Source organism: Falco naumanni, chromosome 10 (assembly GCF_017639655.2).
Source record: "Falco naumanni isolate bFalNau1 chromosome 10, bFalNau1.pat, whole genome shotgun sequence".
Lineage (NCBI taxonomy): Eukaryota > Metazoa > Chordata > Aves > Falconiformes > Falconidae > Falco > Falco naumanni.
Genome location: NC_054063.1, coordinates 2,093,203 through 2,112,556, shown reverse-complemented (window position 1 = coordinate 2,112,556; position 19,354 = coordinate 2,093,203). Strand labels below are relative to the sequence as shown.

General features: G+C 45.1%; 1 protein-coding gene across 6 annotated transcripts in view; it reads right to left on the bottom strand.

The window, feature by feature from the left end:
• Nucleotides 1-320: 320 nt before the first annotated feature.
• MOB2 (MOB kinase activator 2) overlaps nt 321-19,354 on the bottom strand; it is a 116,180-nt gene continuing 97,146 nt past the window's right edge. For all 6 annotated transcript variants that reach the window (XM_040608201.1, XM_040608198.1, XM_040608202.1 and 3 more), the window contains exons 2-5: nt 12,288-12,448; nt 10,996-11,089; nt 4,435-4,559; nt 321-1,636 (exon numbers count right to left, since the gene is read on the bottom strand). In XM_040608201.1, coding sequence (XP_040464135.1) covers nt 1,326-1,636; nt 4,435-4,559; nt 10,996-11,089; nt 12,288-12,448 — 691 coding nt within the window. In that variant the 3' untranslated portion in view covers nt 321-1,325. The remainder of the gene's footprint in view (nt 1,637-4,434; nt 4,560-10,995; nt 11,090-12,287; nt 12,449-19,354) is intronic.

The window sequence follows — 19,354 nt, the reverse complement described above, 5'->3', positions numbered from 1 at the left end:
ATACTGTATCCACAGATAGTGTGATACAATCCCCAGGAGTCCACTGCATTTGCAGAATTTAAGCACGCACGAACAGGAAGCTTGCTCCTTTCCAAGTGCTGCTTATCTTCAGAGTGCTTACCGTCAGGTTACCTGGGGAGGAGAGGAGGTTCCCAGCACTACCGACAAGAGCAAGGTATCGATTAGAAATGTAAGGTCACACGGTGGAAGACAAACATTTATAAAGCTGGTTGACAGCAGGGCCAGTAGCATTCAGTGGTGAAAGGGAAGCTCTATGTGTGGATTCCACCGACTTGACGCTGCAAACACAAAACCAAAGCTTGTGGCTGATAGATTTGTTTTTATTATTATAGAACAGATGAACTAAAATAAGCCAACAATATAATTTTATGCCAACAGCCATCTTTCTAGCACAGGCGGTGACCGATTCAATGTACCCTTCTCCCCCCTCCCCGGGCCTCTGTTCAGTGGGAAGCAAACGGTGGTGGCTCTTGCACATGGGTTTTGGACTCCAGTGACCTTACTCTTTTTCAGTTGTAGAGGTGTGCCTGGGAAAAGAGGAGGCAGGGGAGCAGAGAAAAGAGTATATATCTTGTAGGAGCAATAAGCAGAAAGGCTTGTGGATCCTCTTGCACGTTCACGTGTGGTGACCAGGTAGATGGGACAGCTGGAGAACTGTGCCCACTCCCAACACGAAGCAAGCCCCTGGTTGCTACTCTAGTCAAGCCAGGAGTTCCTTCCCGTTCCAAACTAACAAAGGGCAAGATGCACTCAACGGGGGAGTTTCTGGCAGGGTAAGGGGCAGTCTATGTAAAACCAAACCAAAAAAACCACCCCCACCCCACCCACCCCCCAAAAAAAGCCCAAACAAACCTGCACTTTAAGCCACTTCAAAGTAAAAGTCACTTCTTATAATATAATAGATATTTTTTAAATGGCAGGACCACCATCCTAGAAAGACAAAGGACTTGCACTCAAGACCAAAGAAAGAAAAACAAAAAACCAAACAAACAAACAAAAGAAACCAACCAAAAAAACAGGAGTGGCCCCACTCTCAAGCTCAGCTCTTCTCTAAAAACAGCACTCGTCATCCATCTGAATAGGTAAAAGGAGGAGCGGACAGAAAATAAAATAAAATTGGTGCAACTTCTTGCCAGGTGGCGCATTAGACCAAAGCTCCATACCGTCCCATACGGCTACGCGTCCTGCGGTGGCAGCATTAATTTCTTTCAGCTCTCATTGCCGTATATGTCTGTATGTACAGACATATACGCACAGAATATATAATATTGTTTTTAATGTTAGTTTTGATCCTGTAGAAGGGCTCATCTCTCTTTCACATGGTTCTGTGCTCCTGCGCTGTTGCTGCTCCCATTGCCGCTCCCGTTACTGCTGCTCCCACTGCTGCTGCAGAGGACCTCTGTGAGGTCGTCCATGATGGTGGTCTCTTTAGGGTCCACGAGGTTGAACTCCCTGATGAATAGGATAAAGTGTGTGTAGAGTGTGTTTAAATGTCCATGCAGCTCCAGTGCCAAAGTCTCCTTAAAGTGTGAGGAGTAGATATGGGCCAGCACGTGGAACAGGTACTTGCAGATCTTCTTCACTAGAGACTCGAATGAGTTGGGGAATTCCTTGCCTGAAAGGAAGAATAAGAAACACCATGATAGCTCCAGCTGTCGCCTTCAGCACCACAGCAGCGTCTGGGCTGAGCTGCGCTAAGAGCTACTAGCCCACCTTGTACAGCAGACAGCGGGGGGGGCCTGTACCATCCTCTTGCCTTCTTTTTATGGGAATTCAGGGGAAAAATCTAAGGAGGTTTTAAGCATTTTCATTTGAAGTTGTTTTAAACCATAAGGGTTCAAAAAACCAAGAGTAATCACTCTTTAAAACCACAACGTTTTTTGTTATTGAGCATAAAAATAATGAGAGGTTCTTCTGGGTCCTTACCTAGTTTGCCCAAGAGCAGCAGATTTTTCCCCTGGAAGCACCTAATGCTTGGGCGGCCAGTCCCCAGGGGGCTGGGTGGGCTGCAGCAGGCTGACTAACTGCATATAACAACTTCCCTCGTTTCACTGCTGAAATTCTACCACATGGGAAGAGAAACGGGAGGAAATAGCGTGTGTCTTCCACCAGGTGCAGTTGAAACAATTAGTGACAGCCAGCATGGCTTCACCGAGGGCAAATCGTGCCCGATAAAGCTGGTGGCCACCTGTGCCAGGGTTACAGCGTTGGTGGGTGAGGGAAGAGGGACTGATGTCATCCACCTGGACTTGTGCCAAGCATCTGACGCTGTCCCGCAGGACAACCCTGTCTCTAAACTGGAGACACACGGACCTCGCAGATGGACCACTCGGGGGGGATAAGGAACTGGCTGGATGGTCCCACTCCATTTGAGTTGCAGTCAACAGGTCAACGTGCAGGTGGAGACCAGTGACAAGCGGTGTTCCTCAGGGGCCCATACTGGGGCTGGCGCTGGTCAACATCTTTGTCAGTGACATGGACAGTGGGATCAAGCGCACCCTCAGCAAGTTTGCTGACAACACCAAGCCGTGTGGTGCGGTTGACATGCCCGATGGCAGCGATGCCACCCAGAGGGACCGCGACAGGCTGGGGAGGTGGGCCATGTGAACCTCGGGAAGCTCAACAAGGCCAAGTGCAAGGTCCTGCACCTGGGACAGGGCAACCTCCAGTATCAATCCCGGCTGGGCAGAGAATGGATTGGGAGCAGCCCTGAGGAGCAGGACCGGCAGTGCTGGCCGATGAGAAGCTCAACGTGACCCAGCAACGTGCGCTCGCAGCCCAGAAAGCCAACCGTACCCTGGGCTGCATCAAAAGCAGCACGGCCAGCAGGTGAGGGAGGTGACCTCTACTGCCCCTCCTCTCCACGCTCACGAGACCCCACCTGCAGTGCTGCATCCAGCTCTGGGCCCCCACGCAGCCTAAGAAGGACATGGACCTGTTGGAGAGAGCCCAGAGGAGGGACACAGAGATGCTCGGAGGGCTGGAGCACCTCTCCTGGGAGGACAGGCTGAGGGAGTTGGGGCCGTTCAGCCTGCAGAAGAGAAGGCTCCGGGGAGACTTTATTTATAGCAGCCTCCCAGTACCCAAAGGGGGCTGACAGGAAAGCTGGAGAGGGGCTTTGTACAAGGGCAGGTAGCGACAGGACAAGGGGTAATGTCTTTAAACTGAAACAAGGCAGATTTAAATTGGATATTAGGAACAAATTCTTTACTGTGAGGGTGGTGAGACACTGGCCCAGGCTGCCCAGAGCAGCTGTGGGTGCCCCATCCCTGGCAGTGCCCAGGGCCAGGCTGGACGGGGCTGGGAGCAACCTGGTCCACTGGAAGGTGTCCCTGCCCGTGGGGGGGGGCTGGAAATAGGTGATCTTTATGGTCCCTTCCAACCCAAACCATTCTATGAAATTGTGCTTGCTGGTCCAGTACTGTGCTGGCACAAAAAAAAGTGATCCTTGCACAGCTACTGTGGTAACGGTGTCCTGGTTTCAGACACCACCTGCCATCCTGTGCATGGTGCACAGTACAGAGTATGTTACTGGTCTAAAGTGCATCCTGGCCACACAGACAAATCATTTGCATGAAACACCTTCACTGCCCTTGAATAAGCATAAAAAAAAAAAAAAAAAATTAGTCAACTACTGTTAGCTTACTAGGCACTGTCTCACTAGACGCTGCCCTTTTCCAGATCAAGATGCTTGCAAGTGAACGCTAGTAGCTCAGTGTTTGCTGTACTGTGATGTCCTAGTTCCCCGATTATCTGTTCAAATGGCTCAGGAATCCAGCTGCTTTCAGTCCTGATGAAACCCACCTACAATAACTTCAGGTCTCTTATTTTCTTCCCCTTCACCAAAGGCATTGCGTGTAGCAGTCTTGTTAGGATACAAATCTGAGTTAAAATTAATTTCGTATTGCTTTTTGGTTCTTAAAAAAAAAAAATCACATTTAATCTTTGGAAGGGAAGGGAGATTGCCAGCAGTCTGTGAGACAAGGCCTGGCTGAGCAGGGAAGACAAGCCACAGTCCTGGCAGTCCAGTTATTTTCCCCTTACTGGAAATAGTGAAATAACAGGGCTAAATTTTATTAGCAGCAGGCTGTATTAAACACATGCTGACAGTTTTCAATTTTTTATCCTCTCTGAATACAGGCTGGAAGATCTCAAAATGCTTGAAGAAAAAGATATATCGATGATGGAATACTGATGACAGGACTGTGAGACTTCCACCCAAGTTCATATGCCAACAGGGCAACTCTGCCTTCAAGAATAAGCCAAACCTAAAATATCCCTTAAGAAAGCCCCAAACCATCAAACAAGGAAGTGTGAAAGCTGTCTGCTGTTACCGCATAGGCTGAATGCCAGCTTGCACCTCACAGCATCTGCAGAGCGCCGCAGGAAGCACCTGTCCAAAAGCAGACATACCGTATTTTGTCGGGAAAACGTCCTCATCTGTCACTAGCTTCTGCACTGAACTCATGACGAAGTCGACGTACTGAGGAGCAGTGCACTTGATCTTCTTTCCCCGCTCATCATACCAGTAGTACTGTCTGTGGAGAGAAGTGACAGTGTCACCACACTACACCCTGGCTCCTCAGCTCGGCTCCTCCAGGAGCTAAAACATCTCGGCGGCTAAAGAATATAAACCAACAGCTGCAACGTTACCAAAATACATCATAGCTGCTACAGAAGAGACTCCCTTCAGGGGATCCTTCCACATCAAACCCCCTGGGTTTCGGCTAGCCAGTTTTGTTCCTCTCCGTCAATGCACCCCCAGAAAGCCTGCCGACGGGTCTCCCAGGGGAGCAGCTCCGCTCAGGCAGCGGTAACCCCCGTCCGTGGCAGACCGAGGGTTTACATCCAGTCCATAGAACTGTGCAGGAAAGTATTATGTTACTATTTTTAAAGGGCAGCAACACCGCACAGTGATGACCTGGTGATCTTCTAGTGCTAACCCCTGCAGAACATGAAGCACCTGCTCGCGCAGTGTTACCGAACAGACAGAGGGTGGCTCCAAAACACCGGCTTGTGCAAGCCGGCCCTGCCGAACGGGCAGCCGCTGCAGCGCTACAAATCCTGCTCCCACACCTCACCTGGGGAAAGTTTTCAGGACCCTTCCGCACATTGCTGCCAGCGTGCCTTGAGCTTTTCTTACAGTTTACAGAGAACAGGTTACAGAGAGTAAAGGCTCCCCAAAACATCTGCGTTTACACTTGACTCTGCCACCGGGTGAATAATCTTGTTGGATCCAAAAGGAACAGGAGACATTAACATATTGCCCAGCTCCTCAAAAGCAGCCCTAATGCAATCAGTTAGCCAGCATCTTCTTGAGTAACTGCAGCCATCCCTCACCTGACGGAGAATCTGAAGCTATAAAAGCACTGAAGGTTTGTTCCTGTTTTGTTTTTTTTTTTTTTTTTTTAAAGTCATGACTAATTAAAGCATCTCTAACTGTTACCAGGAACTTGCTACTGCATTAGGCACACAGAAAGAAATGTTTTACAATGAAGGAATTTGGCAAATATATATATATATTTTTGTTGTTGTTGTTGTCTCTGTCACACTTGAGGTGTCTTGAGTTCCAGCTCCCGAACGCTTCCTCCAAACACTCCAGGCGCAGTCCTGTATCATCATGGGATTGATAAGAAATCCATTGTATTGTCTTCCCAGAACACAGTGTAGGTGGTGCTTGCTGGCTGCCTTTGGAAGCAAGGTTGGAAGTGGTCTGAGCATCAGAACTTGGCTAGAAAGACACCTCATCCATCGCATGAGCCCATGAAGCCAGGGTGCCATTTTTTGCTTGCCTGTTCAGCTCCAACTCTGCTGCTGTCGGCTAATTATCTGTTATCTGACGTTCTTCACACAAATCACTAAACAAGCCTCACTGTAGCCCTAGTCAAAATATCCCTTCAGTGTGACATTTAGCCACCTTTGCATTTTTTTTTTTATTTGCATGGAAGATAAAGATTAAAGATAAATGTTTTTTATGTGCCCGACAGGACTAGACTGCGTTGAACTGGAAGGATCTATACATGCTACTTGGAAAGCGAAGCTTTATGTATACTGACCAGCAGAACAATCCTGAGTCAACTAAAGAAAAATATTAAGTAGCAACTGAAAAGTTTTCACGTACAATGTGTTTTCATTGCCTGGAAAGATTCTTCAGGGACCTGAGGGCGGTGAGGTGAAGGCACTAATGGCACTGTTCATGCCCCAAGCTGTATGAAAAGAAGAGGAAGCTGCAGAAATGAGTAGAGTAATTCAGAATTGAAGAGAGGAAAAGCAACTGGAAACTAGTTCTGCAGACACTTAAGATTTAGAATTTTTCTTTCAGCTCATTTCCAGCATGTGGTGCTTGGTCATTGTGTCTGTTTACTGGAAAGAGCAGGACTGATTGCAAAAGGGCATAAAAAGGTGAGCAAGTGGAAGGAAACAGCAGGAGTCAAAAGTTCTTTGCAGAGTGATGTCAGGCACCAGAACTAGTGTTCGGGCCCTTGGGCGCAGACTGTGTTCTCCACCACCGCTCACCACCTTTACACGGTCCGCACAGACGGAACGACACGATGCCCCCCCATTGGTCTAGTCCTGCAGTAAGCTGCAGCAAGACAGCTCTAGGTAATCCAGACTTATCTGGGGTCTTAAGACAAAGCTTGTTGCCCAGAGCAGAAGCAGAGCGAACTGTCTGTTACCTCGGCAGCTCTCTCACGCCGCACACCTCCTCAACTGCAAGGCAGGAAGCACAGTTTAGCGTTGGCCTTTGGTGCAAAAATGAATCTGGATCGTTGGATTTTAGTCAAAGTTTGGCAACTGTAGAAGTTCAATCCAAGTGAATAAATCTGCTGCACCACCCCTCTGCATACCCTTTTTGCCTTTCCTTGAAAATCAGGCTAATTATGCAAAACTGGAATTTAAAATAAGAATCATTAAGAGTAAGAGGATAACTACAGGGACTGTGCTGCTGGTTAGCATCATGCATCTTCCCCGCGTTTCAAGTGCTGTGAACAGTCTTCACAGGCCCTGGAGGAAGAGAGGAGCCCCTGACATGCCATGAGCATCTCCCACCCGTGCTGGAGTTATCTCCGTTGACAAGATCGGAAGCAGGCTGCGGCTCGGCGGGCAAGGAAGCCTCACTGCATTCCACTGCTGGCACTAGGGCAGTGCAGTCCCCTATTAGGCAATGGATGGGGAGCAGAAAGGACAAGAAGATGACACTGAAAGGCACCAGGAAGTGCTCACATTATACAGACTTTGATTATTTTATTTCCTATGTAAAAATTCTGGCAGATCTAAACTTTCCCCAGTAAGGAGAGCAGGAGGAATTTGCAGCTCCACTCCAAATCCCAGGGAGAAATGACCATGGGTTTAACAGAAAGAAGCCTATGACGCAAATAATAAAGTATAACGCATATGAAGTCACAATGCTGCATCTTAGCATATGTGCATATTTTTCCCTTCTCCTCCAAAACATTCCAGGTTCGTGCTGATGACACAGAAGCCAAGGCAAAACAGATGTTATGCTGGTATATAAGAAGGGCTTCTGGAAGGAGGGAGAGGCAAACGCTGTGGAGATGATGTGGTCTGGAAAGGAAGGCGAGACAGTCCTGCTAGGAATACTAACAGACGAGTTATGAAGAAAGCAAGACAGCAAATGGTATCAAACGCAGTGGCATTTGATATCAAGTGGCAGTAACGTAGTGCTTGTCAGCAACTCGGAATGGCTTTGATGGTTTGATAGGGGCAAAGAAATGCTTAGATGGGGGTGGAGAAAGGAATACACAGCTCAGGGAACATAAATATAAGAAAAAGCAAAGCATGCAAGTTTTAATTAAGATTTCTAGAAGGAAAGAGACACTAAGGGCAAGGCAGACATGAGAAAGGAAAGTGTAAGATTAGAAACCTTTCACTTTTATCTGTGGGCTGCCGGGAAGTTTGCATCCATCCTTGATTTCTGCCTCAGGAGTTTTATAATCTCAGCCCTGTGAACAGCACTTATGTAGGCTCTTAGTTACTCCGCTCCAGCACTTTGAGAAGTTTTACCCAAATGTCAGCTATAAAACCAGTTTACAGCTCACGGTGCTTTACAGCTATTTTGTGTAATAATAAACTATAAAAAGCATACTAAATCTAAATGGTAAATACTGTGTTAAAAATACAGAAACTGCTTTACAGTAAGTAATAAACATACTAATGAGCAAATTTAAGTCATTCCCAAAGCTACATTCGTGCCACTGTCATTAAATTTTGAGGATAACTGGCCATTCTGCTCTTTCTCTTGGTACTTTCCCACCTTACCAGCAAACGCTGCCATATGTTCTACAAGAAGACCAACTTTTGGTCAGATGTCTCTTAGTGAGCCAAAGCAGAAATCCCCTTCCTCGTTGTGTGCAGATGGCTGCGCCATCCCATGTATCTGACAAGAGGCCTGAAAGCTGCACCTGTCTGCAGTTCAGCAGTTGGCTGGAACTCCTCTGAGATGTTAAAACCTTACCTCAAATATGTAACTGCAACTGGTGTTTATTTTGCCAGCAAATACTCTATACTTAGGATTGAGTATCTGCTAGGTTAACTTGACAAGCAGCCTGTTCTCAGTAGTTACTTCAACACCTCAACCGTAAATACGAGTAACCTTCCTTGGGTATGACCAGAACGGTGTGATCCAAAACGCACCTTGGAGAACTGGGCAGGAAAACAGAAGAGGGGAAGAGAATGCAGACCTCTGTACTGAACTGCCTAAGAAATCCACACCGAAAAAAATGGCAAAGTGCACCCATATTCCAAGGTATGTAATTATGTGGCATTCTAATATAAGCAGATACTATTTTATTCCAAAGTAGCTGAACAAACAGATCACAGCCACAGAAGGTCAAATCGGGAAGTGTCCATCAGGTTGATCAGCAAGAGACCCTTAGTGTTTAGGTGGAACTCTATATACTGGAGACAAAGCAAAGGCACAGTAAATTATACCAACTGGTGTTTCTCCAAGACAATAAGCATGTCCTTACCTTACTTCATTAGATAAGATTTTCTAAAAAGCAGGAGGGGGATGGAGAAGCGACAGGCAGCTTTGTCATAGTCATAACTATGAACAAACAAGCATCTTGGAGGGCAATTCTCTGCCTTCCATTTAGGCATATCTCTTCCAAAAGGGAAGAGCTAGGGAAGGTAGATTATAAAGATGAGGATTATCTAAAACTGTCGTTAAGAGATACTTGGAGAACAGAGTTACGAACAGGGCCTTGAAAGCTGAACCATCCCGAGGTGTGTAGCTGGGGGATCCCACCTCGGTAGTTTTTTCATGGACACCGCACACCTGATAGAAGAATGCAACATGCAGCCTACAGTTTGCAACCGTGAATCACTCATTGCCCCCAAGTACAGGAAGATACTTCAGTTGTTACAATCTAGCTAAACACAAACCCTTTCAAGCGCTTCACCCAAGTGCAGACATGCTTTCTGTTACTCCCAAACAGCGCAGGTTTTCAGATTCCCAAAACAGAACAGGAACATTCCGCCATCAGTCCTCACCACCAAAAATCTAGACTACAGCTGGAGCTGCCTACAAGCACTTCCTTGCTTTATTCTGCAGCATGAAATGCTTACAGAGAACTCGTTTAAGACTCCCTAGCACAGAACAGAATGACACTTAGAGAGGTTCCCTGCCACCAACCTCCTTTTAGCCACTATTTCCCATCAGCCAAGTGGATAAACAGTTAAACTCGCTCCTTTGGACAGCCAGTGCTTCATCAGGAATTTAAACATCAGAAAGCATGGGGAGCGAAAGTCAACAGAATGCTCATCTTACAGATCACTGTTTCTCATTTAGAGATCATTTAGAGACACGCAGTCTCCTCTTGATAAAATCTGGGTCCAGCAGATATTACTTGCTGTTCCAGCCTGTTTTCAAAGTCCCTAGCATGGCCTTTAATTCTCTATTGACAGTTATCTTTCCAACTTTTAAATGCAAAAGTATTCTCTGTACACTCTGCATTCTTCAGAGTGCTCTCAATGAAAGCCCCCGATAACAATTTCAAGTGTACAAGATAGCCCAGTACATTAAGCAAGGATTCCTTTCTAAGCACTACGTAATTATTGTCAGAGATACAATACAGAGCTCTGGTTCTGTTGCATACATTCCCTGGGATGTTTGTTTGATGTACTATAACATTAACTGCTCGGTCTTCTGTTTTAAAATCCATCTCAAGTAAATTAATCCCAGGAAATGCATGAAGAGGGAAGAAAAGGACAATCAACGCATGTGCTGGAGGAAAAAACCCACACAACTCAACAGGCTTATTCAGACTGGACCAGATCTCATATTCCATCATGCTGGACTGTGCTAATCAAGAGCAGGAGTTTACGGTAACTTTTTCTTACATTCACCATGTACAGTAAAACTACAAAGCTTTCTTTCATAAGTGACAGCTAGTCCACGTCCAAAAAGTCTACTAAGTCCTACAGGGGGAAAGTGCCAAACCAAAACGGTTTCCTTACTCTTTGCAAAGCTGCCACTTGTGTCCTCTGTGCTCAAGGGGCCTGGGCAAGCCAGGGGCTCACGTCAGGCTAGAGGTTACCTGTCGGCAGCATGGTGCTCTGTCAGCATTCCAGCTACCAGAGGCACCCTCTGAGCTTCCCACAGTCAGTTTCTCTCCCTGGCCTTCTGTGGCATCTCAGCACTGTTACCAGTAAGGACAGTTGTGCCTTGCTCTTCTTCCCCTCAAGCTACACACACGGTAATTTGCCTCTCTGATCGGACCTTGTAAAACCAGCTCACAGCACTCACAGGTTCTCACCCTTCCAACCCTCCACAAAATCAGATTTCCAGCACCCTGCACTGCTGAGGGGGAGCAGAGGCTGTACGAGCTGCCACGTTCTCGCCAAGTACAGATCTGCCGTAAAACACTGGCCCAGTGCCACCCAACGCAACATCCTCCCCCAGGCAGCTCTGAAGACTTCATGGAAACCTTGTAATTGTAAATATTGACTTACGTATTGCACACTGCCATGGTCTGACACGACTCTCCTGTACAGAATTCTGAGATTGTACTATACTGTAAGTTGATGTGATGAAAGAAAGTTGTTGCTGAAAAATAAACACAAAAGAAAGAAAATGAGAAGTAAAATACTTTTAAACACTGGTTATCCTCCAGACAATTAGTTAAGCAGAGCAAGCGAAGTGACCTCAGAGTCTTGAGCTTCCATACAAATCTAAACATGATTTAGCTAAATGAGTCTAATGATGAACTGCAAAACAAAGAGGTACATGGAATGAAAGCTCTTGTTTTGATTTAAGATGAAAGCACCGTGATGCATCAGCTCTTATTACTCACTAAGCAGCAAGACTGGAAAGTGTCTCCGTCATCAGCCTCACCTTTACAGTATAACACTCTACTACAAGCTGAAGGCAAACAATTTGCTACATTTTTTTGAAGTCTGACTTAAAATGCACATTGGCTAGAAAACAGCATTAATAATTCTCACAACGTATCTCCTTTAAAAAAAGTAAGGGCATGAAAACTAGTACACTTCTACTTTTTAAAAACTTCCTGAGTTAATACAGCATCTTAATACTCCTCAGGGGGCACTCACTTTTTTCTTAATGAGTCCCTGTAAACTTTCCTAGCTTGCAGTTCAAAGTAGTTTCTTGCTTATCACATACTGTTGAAAATGTAAACAAGACTGGGTCATAGCTGCAGGGCTGGCAGGTGAAGCAGAAGCACAAGAAATGATTGTAAATCAGAACTGCCATGCACAGGCACAGCATTCAGTCACCGTAGTCAGTCACATCTCCAAGTTCCACTTGGCTACAGTTTAAATTCACACCAAAGCTTGAAAGGAGTGGGGAAAAGAAATCCAACGCAAATACTTCAAAATTTCTGGCTTTAGGCATAACCTGCTTTACATACAACTCTTAATAAACTCCCATTTTTACAATGCTTCTGGAAGATCAATAGCTTGCATCAGCAACGTGCTGAACCAGCCAGTTTACGGTCAAAGGGCATCTGATGGTCCTCGAAAAAGCATCAAAACCTTCAATGCCCTCGTGGCACAGCGAGGCAGCGGGAGGACGAAATGCATCGAGGCTGCCATGCTGCTGAACACAGTTTGTACATAAGACAGCTTAATTACTATTCAAGGTATAATTACGTGCATTATGCAGCAAGCACAAATAGTCACAGAGTGTTTTTCCAAGTACTGAAAACAGTAACAAGGAACAGAGTGAATGAATGCCTTCTGGGGCGTGGACAGCAAGCTCCGAGCTGTACCACTACAATACTCACTGTTGCTGGCTAGCCACTCGTTGAGGTCTATTTCTCGTGGTAACATCACTAGCTCCTTAAATTCAAAGTCAGTAATTCTGGATTTTGTGTATTCTGGCTCTAGGTAAAGTTTCTTCTCTTCCGGTGCTGGCTTTTTACCATTTGGCTTTCCCTTGGACTTCCTGCAAGACATTAAAGAAAGAGAAGAAAGGTTACCTGTACTGTCGATGAACGGCTACAGAAACCTGAAAGAAGCTGGTTTAGCTAAACTCCTGCATTTGTGGTTACATTGCTTTCCTGCCTTCCCTCCCTTTCCCTTAATTATTTTTTTATATTTAAAGCAAAAGATAGTTTCTTAAAAAGTGGATGTGAACTCAGTCAATTTTTTCAAGTAACACTGGAAATTTTGAATGGTATTAAGAAACTTGAGACGGAGCTGCTCCATCTCCACTGCCCCTTTGCCAGTTTGGCCAGCAAATTACTGGGAGAGTGACGGTCTCTCGTCACACCTGCGAACAGTCGTGACAGTGGAATGGTGCTGTGCCTAAGGAGCTCCGCACGCGAGCACACTAACCATCTCCTGCGTCATACCGTTAACTGGCACCTGCAAAACGGGGATCTGAGGGACAGCAGAAGTGGCCTGCTGCAAGGAGATAGCTCCCAGTTGGAAAAACGCTCCTTCCACCCAACGTACTGGCACCGCTCCTTCAAAGCTACGGCATCCCTCGCTACTCCAGCCCTCAGCGCTACGGCATCCCTCGCTACTCCAGCCCTACACTGTGGAAGCAAGCATCTGTGACTCCAGCTAGAAGCACTGATAACTACAAAAACTTTCTCAACTCCCAGGATACCTGAAAGAGAAAGATGTGATTTTTCCTGAAAATCCTTTAAAATCCAATGTATTATGAAATAACCTTCCATTTGGGTTTATAAAAGCAGACAAACCACGTTCCATAAAATGCACTTATCTCCACGGCATACTCTGCCTCTCCATCTCCCACTTCTAAAGTGTTTGTTGCAATCACTAGTTTTCCTCTCACACTGTTTTTAACATCCTCAAGCTAGAATCTCAACCCAACCCATATTCCTGGGCCAGGGGCTTGGTGAGGACTTTTGAGGAAGGACGGCGGGTCAGCACCTTGGTCTTTTCAGCTGTGTGGTTAAACAGTCGTACAGCCATGTGTTACTGCAGTTTACAAAATCCACCTAATCGGAGACAGAAGATCTATTTAATGGTGAGGGACAAGCGCAGTAAGGCAATAATACAAGGTGGAGATGCCAGGATTTTTTAATGTGAGGCTTTCTTGGTTAAAAAGGTTTTTAAGGACCTGTAAAACCAAGTCATGCCCACCTTTACAGATGACTGCATTGTTTGCTGTTGAAACTCCTCTAGATCCCATCCGAAGGAAACCAACCTCGTGTTGTGGCTCTTAACATACTTCACACAATTACCAACTTTGCCCCTGTCTGAGATAAACACAGGCTTGATTTTTGCCGTGAGGATGGGATACACATCTTTCCTGGAATGGTGTTTAAAGTATCAGTGCCTTCCCCAAAAAAAGTATAATCGTTTCTCTCTTTATGGGCTCTTTATTGATCTGTTCATTAAACCCATCCTCAGAAAGACCCATCATCCACGTTGTCAGCACGGCACCAGGGACGGACCCAGATCTGCCTTCCACAAGAAAGGAACACCGTGACGTGCCAGCACTGCCGCTGGTTACTGTCTTGAACTTGCACTGAGTTTTGTCACACTTCTCTCTAACCAGGAAGTTAACTCTATAACCAGTAAGACCAGAAGGACTTTAAGACTTCAGGAAGGCCACTGTCAAGGAAAAAATAAGGAAAACCTAGTGACAGCAGTACGATATACCTTTACATGCTCACAGTATATTTTCAAACCACAGATGCACAGAAAGCACTGTAGGAGGTCTCTGGCAGGGAAAAGACGGTCACACTTTCTTTCCATATGTTAATCAGAAAGGTGGATTTCATGGTTGGAGAGAAAATGCCTGTGACATAGAACACGTTTTAAAGAATACAAATACAACACGAGAATAAACAAACCAGTACCCGCGAAGATGAATTCAGCGCATGGCTACTCCCCCACATTTCCTGCCATCTCCTTTTTCCACAGCAGCTCATCCAAGATTTGTCCCTTACATTTATTTAATGAAGTAACCTGGATTAATTCTCATAGCAGCTCCACAACGAAATATTTTTATGACATGCAGTCAGACATTCCTCAGAGCAAGGCTCTGAATACAGAGGGGCTGCTCAGACCAACAGCTCCTGGTTATCAGCTAGTTATTCTTGTTTTCAAACCTGTACTTTGCTAGATCTCCTATGAACTTCACCATGGAAAAATCAGCTACAGATAAGAAAGAAAAGTCCGTGAGGGCAGGAACTGCAGGAGGGCCTTAAGTACATCTTTCACGGCTTCTTTAAATATCTTTAATTTATTCTGGGGTCTGAGACTTCGGATTTTCACAGAACTTGAGATGATATCCAAGGAAAATTTAATAGCATGAAACAACAGTCTCAATCAATAGTCTGTAACCTGATTTTATGGCAGATGAAGCAACATGTTTGACCTCTTCCTTTTGCAGGAATATGTTAAGACTTGTAACTACCTTCCCCTGACAGTCAACAGTGTAAATCCAGTTAAAACTATGCACTTGGCCCTAAGCTAGTAAAAAATACTCCAGGCAACTGATTTGCTTAATTCCCAGCACAGGCTGCCTTACTCCTACACTGCTGAAACCAAGGCTGGCACGCTCCAGACAGCACCCTCATAACATCGTCTGTCAGAGGCCCAGCAGGTAAGATCTATTTAGAACACACTCTTTGGGGTTTTTTTCAGCTATTTAGGTTTAGTGGTTTTGGGGTTTGGTTGCAGTGGAGGGCAGGATTCAGGCATTCAAGGATAAGTGGATTTTTAAGAGAATTATAGTTTCAGTAACAATCACGCAGAAAACAACTCCAGAAGACTAGTTTGACAAACTACATGAAGCACAACTGGGGAGAAAAGCCACCAGTGAGAAGCAGTTTGGACAGAACAGAGTTTGTGTCTTCGCTTTACTTCCAGGATGCTCAAACCAAGGGCCCCAGGTTAGGGCCGTGCCACGTCAGCTAAGAGCAGCCTTCTGAGAGGAGGAGGAAGGGAGAGAGAGATGAAGAGGTCAAAGACAGTCTGTCCCAGAGCCAGGCTGTGCAGGGAAACCACAGAAGGAAGCCAGACACAGGAGGCTGAAACAAGCCTTCCACTGAACAGAAATGGGTAGTGTGTACCTCATTCGCACTTCAGCATCTTCTCCTCGTTTCAAGAAAAGAAACGGAAATTCAACACTAAATCTATCTGGCGAGTCTGCTAGTGCAAACGACTACACATGGTCCTTTTACAAAACCCACCCCCCCTCATTACCACCAAACCTCAGTTCTGTTAGATGAGTATATACAGCCGCTTTGTGTCTTTCCAATAGACACAGTGTTTCCACAACTGCCTTGTCCTGGAACTGGAGCGCTTCAAACAGAAGCTTCCTGAAGGATTCCATGCTCTGCCCCTTTCCAAAGCTTTGGCTTGGTTTAAAAACGGACCTGACTCATGGGTATCGTCACTGAACCTGCAAAGTGTCCATAATCACAGATATCAAAGGGTTCATTCACCCCCCTGAAACTTGAACGTCACATCACCATGTGCAACACAAACTTCTTTTTAATCTTCTGCAGCTACTGAGAGCTAAAAGCAAGGCCACGGAAATTGTTTCTGCCAGCAGATTTTCATGACCTGCATGCAGTGCAGTCGGGGCACTACATGGCCCAAATAGAGACTCCGAGTACAAACTAAAAAAAATTCCAGTCTTACAAACATCAAGTTTTGAACCAGACCACACATCTTCCCTCAATTAGGCATAAGTTAGATTATAAAGTCAGACTTGCTCACATTAATTGAGTCACGCTCAGTCTAGGCTGTAGAATTGGGTTTAGTTCGGAAACCGTGTCAATACTAGTCGCTACTAAAGCATTTTCTTCACAAACTTGCAAAGCTGGAGCATACAGCAGTACAGAGAAAACAGCTTTATAAACACAACTGTGTGTGATTAAGAACAACAAATAATAGTTCCACGTTCTAGATAAATCAAAGCTCACACATTCAGAATTACCAGAATTACGAGACAGCGTGAAGTTCAGGCGTTAGCTGCTTCGCTCTCCCCTACCTCCAAGCCCGCTACCGTTACAAAAACTTGTAAGAAACCACCATCCACGTGGAACCAACTCCAAATGTGCAAAGCGAAGCATCCATCATTCCCTTTGTTGCGAGCTGTTCACACTCAAGGCGCCTTTCTTAATTTTTCATTTGAAGCACACAAATACAAAAAATTACGTGTAGCCATTTCTGAGCTGTCCCAGAACTCCCTTGTAAGCAAAGACTACAGCAATGCGCCTACAGCAGCACAGACAGCAGCTCCTCCAGCCTGCTTTGAGTGAGAGGAAAAGCTGCAACAGTGAGTTCTACTGTTCTATTCAGGAAACACTGAAATCCATCACCTGTAGACGATTATTTACTGAAGAACAACTAAATGTCATATAAGACCACAAAAAGGGCAGTACCTTTGAAAACACCGCTACAGGCACCCTAAAGCAAACCAAAGTCCTGATTCATGTTTACCCGTGTCTTTCTTAAAAAATACGAGAATTCTACTAAACGTGTCTTAACACGTCCACGTTGGACCAACTGCACCTCCGAAGCAGCTGGGGGAATGGCTGTTACACAGCAGTTTGGTGAAGGTCTGTCAAAAGGTTAGCCCCAAACCTGTCGATCAGTGCTTAGCTACTAATTAAGGAAACAAAAGTCTTTAGGGAATCCAAGGAGACGGCGCTCCGCAGTTTTTATTGACAGGCAAACCAGCGTACAAACTAATTCTTTAGATAACTCCCAGGGTAGGTTTGTGTTTATTTAGTTTTAGGCACTCAATTGAATACGATGCTACAGGCAAGGCCACACCTGTGAGTAAGTTTCAGAGAAGGAAAAGCGATGGGAGATGGCAGTAGACAGGTCACTTGTCTAAAGTCTTAGAAGGAGGTTTGGTAAACTGGCTCCAGCCAAAGACACGACCTTCCTGAAGGCTTCTAGCAGGGAGCCGTACCCAGTCGCATGTTCAGCTGAGAAAACACAGGAGCTGGAGGTGTGCCTGGGTTTCACCGGAGAAAGAGCCATGTAAGACACTCCACCAAACGACAGGCCCACTGGGCCATGGTATTTTTTTTCCTTGGTCTAACTGCTTTGTTACGATCAAATAAAACTGCCAATTTCCCAGCTTGTTTTCTTATCCCATCTCAGTTAATAAAGATCCTCCTCTAATCTCTCTCATTTCCTTCTTGATCTGATGCCCAGTAGTTTCTTGGTTTAAAAAACCCCACACTTTGGAGCATCTTCAAAGCACCATCCAGGTATTTAGTTTTAAAACCATTCAAGGAAAGTATTTTTCCCATTTCATAGCAGAGACTGACTGTAAGGTTCAAAGTTTGTTCATGGCACAAATACTAAAGACGTGCTTAATTTTAAACTGATACCGTTTGCTCGGAAAGAAGCACACGTGAAGTAATCTGATTTAGCTAAAGACGTACCCAAGACGCAATGCCCCCTGCGTGGACATTCTTCATGACCTGATGTAGTTCACATCACTTTGGAACTGCACCAGGCATCCATGGATCCACGGTTTTGGTCACGAGAATCTAATTTATTACATGCTTGATCACACAGAGGGAACACTAGTGATTCATTAAATGCCAAATGTCCCTAAACTGATCATGCAGTTTATCATCATCTCTATCAATTCAGGATTCCTTTCTTCTGGAGGGAACCAGCACAGCTATATTATTTTCTTGCTGCCTCCAGCAAGCTGCGCAGTTTCCTTACACTGCAGCTGAAACTGCAACCAATTCAAGGACAAACAGTGATGCCTCAGTTACCATCTCCCAGCCTTCACACCCAACTAAATACCCTTGGGGTGAGCGGCTCTTTATTTTTTATATTTTAAATTCAAGTAATCAGTAGAGTTTCTTTTTAATGTGGCATACTAACATGGGTTTAGTACCAGATATAAGAGCAGCTTTTATAAAGTTAAAGACTTTATTAAAAAAAACCTAGTGGTGAGCAGAGCTGCAGGCAAAACTCCAATCACTTTGTGTCCTCTGGATCAGGCACCGGTTTCAGGTTCCAGCCAAGTCTCAAACACACTGATTTCCATTTGAACATTGACAGAACAGGTCCAACAGGCCTTACGTGACAAATTTGTCTCCCTGTTTGCAAATCTCAAAACTCAGAAGTCATCTCAAGTCTGTGAGGACGAAAATCACCACGGATTATGAACCCTACAGGACAAAGATGCTTGTTTTATGATTAGTAATGTTTTATTTTTGTTAGTAACTGACCCTATTTCTTACCCAAGGTTAACTGGTACAATCCTAGCAATCCCCAGCAAACGTAGAAGGCAGCGTGTCTCCACTGCTGGCAATCCAGCTGTGAAGTGTTCAGCGTGTGCTGGTGAGAGCAAAAGGCCCACGGTTCCTAGCCATGCACGCACAAGTAGCACAAAACCTATTTTAAAAAAGATCGAAGAGTAAGATGCCCACAGAAGTGTTACTCAACGCTATTTAGAAAGTCACTTGAGGTTTTGGGGGTTATTGTCAAGTAACCTAGCTTGCGCTTTATAAATTGTATAGTTCACAACCCAGAAATTTTTGGGGGTTAGAAGGGTATATTCCCAACCAAAACATTTATGTAGAACATTCACAGTCTCCAACAACAACACCATGTTCACCCTCACCTAGGTGCACCTCTACACCACCGAACTACCAGATATATCAAATTACCTTGGCCTTCGAATTTTATTCTGTAATTTTTTCCTTTCTTTTTGAAGTGTCATGTTTTAAAATATCTTCTGCTGATGAAGTATTATAGAGTGAAGTACTCCTGCTAAAACCTACTTTCTCGGTTATAAGAGGATGGGGGTTAGCTTCTTAAAACACCAAACTAGGGAGGCAGTAAGCCAACATATTAACTGTGTCTTTTAGGCCAAGCCTTA